Source organism: Bufo gargarizans, chromosome 2 (assembly GCF_014858855.1).
Source record: "Bufo gargarizans isolate SCDJY-AF-19 chromosome 2, ASM1485885v1, whole genome shotgun sequence".
Taxonomy (NCBI): Eukaryota; Metazoa; Chordata; class Amphibia; order Anura; family Bufonidae; genus Bufo; species Bufo gargarizans.
The window spans coordinates 713,198,274-713,206,739 of NC_058081.1; the positions used below are offsets into that span (position 1 = coordinate 713,198,274).

The following is an 8,466-nucleotide window of genomic DNA, read 5'->3' on the forward strand; positions in this document are numbered from 1 at the left end:
GAGGTGGCTACTATAGCTGATATGTGTATACAGCTAAGACCTGTCCGAGGTGGCTACTATAGCTGATATGTGTATACAGCTAAGACCTGTCCGAGGTGGCTACTATAGCTGATATGTGTATACAGCTAAGACCTGTCCGAGGTGGCTACTATAGCTGATATGTGTATACAGCTAAGACCTGTCCGAGGTGGCTACTATAGCTGATATGTGTATACAGCTAAGACCTGTCCGAGGTGGCTACTATAGCTGATGTGTATACAGCTAAGACCTGTCCGAGGTGGCTACTATAGCTGATGTGTATACAGCTAAGACCTGTCCGAGGTGGCTAGTATAGCCTTATATGTGTATACAGCTAAGACCTGTCCGAGGTGGCTACTATAGCTGATATGTGTATACAGCCAGACCTGTCCGAGGTGGCTACTATAGCTGATATGTGTATACAGCTAAGACCTGTCCGAGGTGGCTACTATAGCTGATATGTGTATACAGCGAAGACCTGTCCGAGGGGCTACTATAGCTGATATGTGTATACAGCAGAACCTGTCCGAGGTGGCTACTATAGCTGATGTGTATACAGCTAGACCTGTCCGAGGTGGCTACTATAGCTGATATGTGTATACAGCTAAGACCTGTCCGAGGTGGCTACTATAGCTGATATGTGTATACAAGCTAAGACCTGTCCGAGGTGGCTACTATAGCTGATATGTGTATACAGCTAAGACCTGTCCTAGGTGGCTACTATAGCTGATATGTGTATACAGCTAAGACCTGTCCGAGGTGGCTACTATAGCTGATATGTGTATACAGCTAAGACCTGTCCGAGGTGGCTACTATAGCTGATATGTGTATACAGCTAAGACCTGTCCGAGGTGGCTACTATAGCTGATATGTGTATACAGCCAGACCTGTCCGAGGTGGCTACTATAGCTGATATGTGTATACAGCTAAGACCTGTCCGAGGTGGCTACTATAGCTGATATGTGTATACAGCTAAGACCTGTCCGAGGTGGCTACTATAGCTGATATGTGTATACAGCTAAGACCTGTCCGAGGTGGCTACTATAGCTGATATGTGTATACAGCTAAGACCTGTCCGAGGTGGCTACTATAGCTGATATGTGTATACAGCTAAGACCTGTCCGAGGTGGCTACTATAGCTGATATGTGTATACAGCTAAGACCTGTCCGAGGTGGCTACTATAGCTGATATGTGTATACAGCTAAGACCTGTCCGAGGTGGCTACTATAGCTGATATGTGTATACAGCTAAGACCTGTCCGAGGTGGCTACTATAGCTGATGTGTATACAGCTAAGACCTGTCCGAGGTGGCTACTATAGCTGATGTGTATACAGCTAAGACCTGTCCGAGGTGGCTAGTATAGCCTTATATGTGTATACAGCTAAGACCTGTCCGAGGTGGCTACTATAGCTGATATGTGTATACAGCCAGACCTGTCCGAGGTGGCTACTATAGCTGATATGTGTATACAGCTAAGACCTGTCCGAGGTGGCTACTATAGCTGATATGTGTATACAGCGAAGACCTGTCCGAGGTGGCTACTATAGCTGATATGTGTATACAGCCAGACCTGTCCGAGGTGGCTACTATAGCTGATGTGTATACAGCTAAGACCTGTCCGAGGTGGCTACTATAGCTGATATGTGTATACAGCTAAGACCTGTCCGAGGTGGCTACTATAGCTGATATGTGTATACAGCTAAGACCTGTCCGAGGTGGCTACTATAGCTGATATGTGTATACAGCTAAGACCTGTCCTAGGTGGCTACTATAGCTGATATGTGTATACAGCTAAGACCTGTCCTAGGTGGCTACTATAGCTGATATGTGTATACAGCTAAGACCTGTCCGAGGTGGCTACTATAGCCTTATATGTGTATACAGCTAAGACCTGTCCGAGGTGGCTACTATAGCTGATATGTGTATACAGCCAGACCTGTCCGAGGTGGCTACTATAGCTGATATGTGTATACAGCTAAGACCTGTCCGAGGTGGCTACTATAGCTGATATGTGTATACAGCGAAGACCTGTCCGAGGTGGCTACTATAGCTGATATGTGTATACAGCGAAGACCTGTCCGAGGTGGCTACTATAGCTGATATGTGTATACAGCCAGACCTGTCCGAGGTGGCTACTATAGCTGATATGTGTATACAGCCAGACCTGTCCGAGGTGGCTACTATAGCTGATATGTGTATACAGCCAGACCTGCCAATAACCTTATTATAGTTCCTATGTTTGTGTGTTAGAGACAAAAGCAGAGTTATTTACTGTGACTTCATGTTTGGATGTCATATAACTGTTATATATTGTGTTCACAGAAGCAGAAAAGATAAGATGCCTTTAAGATTCATTATATGGATCTAGAATCATTACACCAGAGAGAGGAGCTGAACAGACATTGACTCCACTAAGAGCTGTGTTTTATGGAATCAGAGAGGCCAAAATAGGTATTTACAAACAGTTATATAATGTTCCTACTGTTAATATAGTGATTGGAGCTGTATACTGACCAGTTATATGTGTGTTCACTTACAGTTCCACCGATTGTAAACTACAAAGTTCACAATCCAAATTCAAATTCCATATTGCAATCCAAATTGCATACGACCATAGCAGATCCTACTCAACCAATCTGCAAATAGTTACTGCTAACTGCATACTGCAAATTGTGACCAAATTCAGCAAGTGAACTATTAGTTAGACCTCAGATACACCTCTCAGAGAGATCATAAAGTGCTTACATAACTAAGTGAGAGTACAGATACTGAAGAGAGAAATATATCCACCAGTTTATGTTGAATGACGAGATTGAACAGTTGAACCACCATCTTATGCATACCGCCATCTTGTGATATCTTTTCAACACGTGTCATGTACATGGACTATCTGCTGCGGAGGCGGCTGTGTTATATATGAAGAAAAGTTGAAGTTAATAAAGAAGTTATTTCCAGCATTTGGTGCGCTCTTTACACCTACTGCTTCCATAGAACGGCGCTAGAGGATTACAGAGTAACAGACGGTCTGGTTAGACTAGAAGTCAGAGATATCAGAATTCTTCTAATGCCACAGCACAAAAGCCACTTCATAGCGATGCGCCTGCCACACAGGATTGGGTCCAGCCAGGAACCTGAAGGCCGTTCAAAGGTTTTTGGGTTTTGCCAGTTTCTATAGGAAGTTTATTAGGAGTTTCTCAAAAATCGTGAAGCCCCTTACTGACCTTACTCGCAAAGGGGCAGATGTGTCTAGGTGGGGGCCTTTTCCAGCCTTAAGGAGGCTTTTGAATCTGCTCCTGTCCTGGTCCAGCCCGACCTAGACAGGCCATTTGTAGTTGAGGTGGATGCTTTGGAGGTTGGGGTGGGGGCTTTGTTGTCCCAGGGGTCCCCTTCCCTCACGCACCTCCGACCTTGTGCTTTCTTTTCTAGAAAGTTCTCAACCACAGAATTAAGCTACAATATTGGTAACAATGAGTATTTCGCCATTAAATGGGCCCTTGAGGAATGGAGACATTTCTTGGAGGGGGCCAGACATCCTGTTGTGGTACTTACAGACCATAAGAACCTAATTTACCTGGAAAATGCTAAAAGGCTTAACCCCAGGCAGGCTAGGTGGGCCTTGTTTTTCTCACAATTTAAATTTTCTATTTAATTTATTCCTGGGTCTAAAAACATTTCAGCAGATGCTCTATGCAGAAGTCTGTGTCCTGTCCAGCTAGAAGAGGCCAATCCACCCCCTATTCTTTCCCCGGGAATGGCCGTCTCCTCCACCAACGTTGAATGGGAGGTGATGAAGTTGCAACATCTGGCTCCTACAGACACCCTGCAGGATAGGTTGTGCCAGTTAATCTGAGACTCCGTATTATTCAGAGTTGCCATGATTCCATGCTGGCCGGTCATCCAGGGGTAAAAGGGACGACATATCTGGTTAGGTAGGGGTTTTGGTGGCCTGCCTTAGGGCAGGATGTTGGGGAGTTTGTCCTTTCATGTGAGGTATGCGCCAGGAGTAAGGTACCTCAGTCCAATCAGACTGGGAAGCTCCTTCCCCTCCCCATCCCGGACCGGCCCTGGTCGCACATCTCAATGGATTTCATTACTGATCTCCCCGTCTTTGAAGGCATGACCATTATCTGGGTTATTGTGGATCGGTTTTCCCGTCAGTGTCACCTCATCCCTCATCCTTGGTTGCTTTTATCCCAGGATAAGTGTTGTCAGGTTGCATGGGGTTCCTTATAACATTGTGTCCAACAGAAGCACGCAGTTCATTTCCGGGCTTTGGAAAGCCTTTTGTGGGCGTATTGGGATGGAGTTGTCATTCTCATCGTCATCCTCAGTTGAACGGTCTCATGGAAAGAACCAACCAGTCGTTGGAGACTTATCGTGGGTCTTTCTGTTCAGACAACCAACGTGAATGGGGGATGTATCTACTGTTGGCTGAGTTTGCCCTTAATATTAGGCATTATGAGTCTCTGGGTACGTCTCCCTTCTTCTGTAATTTAGGATTTCATCCTAGGTCCCCGGATTCTCTTAAGGGTTCTGAAAACATCCCGGGGGTTTCTGAGACCACTAATAGACTGAAAGGGGTGTGGGAGGGGATTCGCCGGCAACTCCAAAAGGCAGTTTTCAAGCAGAAGGTTGCTGCCGACAAACACCGGTCTCAGGGGGAGGATTTGCAAGTAGGAGACTTGGTCTTGGTGTCCACCAAAAATCTCAACCTCAAAGTGCACTGCTTTAAGCTCGCCCCCAGCTTTATCGGACCATTTCCTATTCTGGAGGTAATCAATCGGGTGGCCTTTAGAATTAAACTCCCTGAGAATTTTAAGATTCCTAATGTGTATCACAGATCCCTCCTTAAAAAAGCCCGGGAGCCTTTGGTGTCCCAAGACTATTGACTAGAACAGGACCAGGAGGAGTATGAGGTCGGACAGGTTATTTACTCGCGGAAGGTCCAAACTTCTGTTCAATACCTAATATATGGGCCAGAGGAGAGGTCATGGGTCCCTAAAAGGCCTATCCATGCAGATAAGCTGATTGCTAAATTAAATTCTAGGTTCCCGGACAAACCGGGTGGTGAGAGCCCGGAGGTCTCTCCTCAAGAAGAGGGCACTGTCAGGCAGACAGACGCAGTCTCACCGGAAGCATGTCACCATGCAAAGACATGTCTCTCATTCTCCCAGGTGGTCTCCAGTGGGACATCCCTCACCCCTCGCTGGCAGCGAGGGGCAGGGTCTCGCCCCCCCAGAGGGCGGAGCTAGTAAAGGTTTGCACTTTACATACGCGCCTTATTCTGTGAGATCCACTCTGGATCTTGGTACTGCTGGGAGACAGGACGCCATCATTCCCAGCGCTGACACTGGTCAGGGGTCCCGGGACGGTGGAGATTGGGTGTGTCCTCTGCGGTGTCAGGTGATCTGTGGAGGGACATGTAAACCTGGTCTGAGGGTGGAGATTGGGTGTGTCCTCAGCGGTGTCAGGTGATCTGTGGAGGGACATGTAAACCTGGTCTGAGGGTGGAGATTGGGTGTGTCCTCAGCGGTGTCAGGTGATCTGTGGAGGGACATGTAAACCTGGTCTGAGGGTGGAGATTGGGTGTGTCCTCAGCGGTGTCAGGTGATCTGTGGAGGGACATGTAAACCTGGCCTGAGGGTGGAGATTGGGTGTGTCCTCAGCTGTGTCAGGTGATCTGTGGAGGGACATGTAAACCTGGTCTGAGGGTGGAGATTGGGTGTGTCCTCAGCGGTGTCAGGTGATCTGTGGAGGGACATGTAAACCTGGTCTGAGGGTGGAGATTGGGTGTGTCCTCAGCGGTGTCAGGTGATCTGTGGAGGGACATGTAAACCTGGTCTGAGGGTGGAGATTGGGTGTGTCCTCAGCGGTGTCAGGTGATCTGTGGAGGGACATGTAAACCTGGTCTGAGGGTGGAGATTGGGTGTGTCCTCAGCGGTGTCAGGTGATCTGTGGAGGGACATGTAAACCTGGCCTGAGGGTGGAGATTGGGTGTGTCCTCAGCTGTGTCAGGTGATCTGTGGAGGGACATGTAAACCTGGTCTGAGGGTGGAGATTGGGTGTGTCCTCAGCGGTGTCAGGTGATCTGTGGAGGGACATGTAAACCTGGTCTGAGGGTGGAGATTGGGTGTGTCCTCAGCGGTGTCAGGTGATCTGTGGAGGGACATGTAAACCTGGTCTGAGGGTGGAGATTGGGTGTGACCTCAGCGGTGTCAGGTGATCTGTGGAGGGACATGTAAACCTGGTCTGAGGGTGGAGATTGGATGTGTCCTCAGCGGTGTCAGGTGATCTGTGGAGGGACATGTAAACCTGGTCTGAGGGTGGAGATTGGATGTGTCCTCAGCGGTGTCAGGTGATCTGTGGAGGGACGTGTAAACCTGGTCTGAGGGTGGAGATTGGGTGTGTCCTCAGCGGTGTCAGGTGATCTGTGGAGGGACGTGTAAACCTGGTCTGAGGGTGGAGATTGGGTGTGTCCTCAGCGGTGTCAGGTGATCTGTGGAGGGACATGTAAACCTGGTCTGAGGGTGGAGATTGGGTGTGTCCTCAGCGGTGTCAGGTGATCTGTGGAGGGACGTGTAAACCTGGTCTGAGGGTGGAGATTGGGTGTGTCCTCAGCGGTGTCAGGTGATCTGTGGAGGGACATGTAAACCTGGTCTGAGGGTGGAGATTGGGTGTGTCCTCAGCGGTGTCAGGTGATCTGTGGAGGGACATGTAAACCTGGTCTGAGGGTGGAGATTGGATGTGTCCTCAGCGGTGTCAGGTGATCTGTGGAGGGACATGTAAACCTGGTCTGAGGGTGGAGATTGGGTGTGTCCTCAGCGGTGTCAGGTGATCTGTGGAGGGACGTGTAAACCTGGTCTGAGGGTGGAGATTGGGTGTGTCCTCAGCGGTGTCAGGTGATCTGTGGAGGGACATGTAAACCTGGTCTGAGGGTGGAGATTGGGTGTGACCTCAGCGGTGTCAGGTGATCTGTGGAGGGACATGTAAACCTGGTCTGAGGGTGGAGATTGGATGTGTCCTCAGCGGTGTCAGGTGATCTGTGGAGGGACATGTAAACCTGGTCTGAGGGTGGAGATTGGGTGTGTCCTCAGCGGTGTCAGGTGATCTGTGGAGGGACATGTAAACCTGGCCTGAGGGTGGAGATTGGGTGTGTCCTCAGCGGTGTCAGGTGATCTGTGGAGGGACATGTAAACCTGGCCTTCTCCCTCACTCACTGCTGATTATTCGGTTGCTTCCCCGAGTCTGGATCTGAAGCCATCTGCTGAGTGGTTTCTCTGGTGGTTGGCTCTGGCTCTGGTTCCTTACGTTTGCTGACCATTCTCCAGTGCATAGTGTCACAGTATTTAGGCTACTTTCACACTTGTGGCAGAGTGATCCGGCACCGGTACTGCCCGCCAGGATCAGGCAATATGGATGCAGATCCATCTCACAAATACATTGCAGGAACGGATCTGTCTCTCCGTTTGTCATACGGCCAAACGGATCCGTTTCTTTTTTTTCCCCACATTTTTACTGGTCTGCGCATGTGCAGACCAGAAGGACGGATCCGGCATTCCGATATTTTATATATTTAATACATTTCAATTCCGGTCAACTGCTCCGGAATTTTGGACGGAGAGAATACCGCGGCACGCTGCAGTATTTCCTCCGTCCAAAACGCGGTTCAGTGACGGAACTGAAGACGTCCTGAGCGGATCGCTCTCCAGTCAGAATGCACGGGGATGAAACTGATCAGTTCTTCTCCAGTATTGAGCCCCGAGGAACTCAGTGCCGGAAAAGAAACACTTTTGGGTTTTGCCCAACTGCGGCCGGTGTGCCCAGCCACCCTGCTACTGATACCTAGGAAGGGCTCTGCCAGAGTGCCCCTTCCTGCTGGAGGCGGGTGAAGAGTATCGTGGCCCTCAGGGTGGTCATAGTGTGACGGCCTGCGCAAAGTGTGTCCGATACACCGCGCTTGCTGGCCGTCAGTTTGGCTTTATCATTACATTAGCATTACACTATTACTGACATATCCATCCTCAATAACATATCCATCATCTATTACATATGCATTATGTATTACATATCCATCCTCCATTACAGATCCACCATCGATTAAAGACACATGCATCCTCCATAACATATTCATCATCAATTACTAATATATCCATCCTCTATTTCCAATGCACCCATCCTCTATCACATATCCATAATCTATTACCGACACATCCATCATCTATTATATATCCATCATCTATTATATATCCATCATCTATTAGATATCCATCATCTATTAGATATCCATCATCTATTACATATACATTATGTATTACATATCCATCCACCATTACACATCCATCCTCCATTACATATTCATCATCAATTACTAATATATCCATCCTCTATTTCCAATGCACCCATCCTCTATCACATATCCATAATCTATTACCGACACATCCATCAT

At 48.3% G+C, this 8,466-nt stretch overlaps 1 protein-coding gene across 1 annotated transcript in view; it reads right to left on the reverse strand.

The window, feature by feature from the left end:
* LOC122926348 (SCO-spondin-like) overlaps positions 1-7,341 on the reverse strand; it is a 199,474-nt gene extending 192,133 nt beyond the window's left edge. The window contains 1 exon segment of the mRNA XM_044277723.1: positions 7,238-7,341. Coding sequence (XP_044133658.1) covers positions 7,238-7,341 — 104 coding nt within the window.
* Between the last annotated feature and the right edge of the window lie 1,125 nt (positions 7,342-8,466).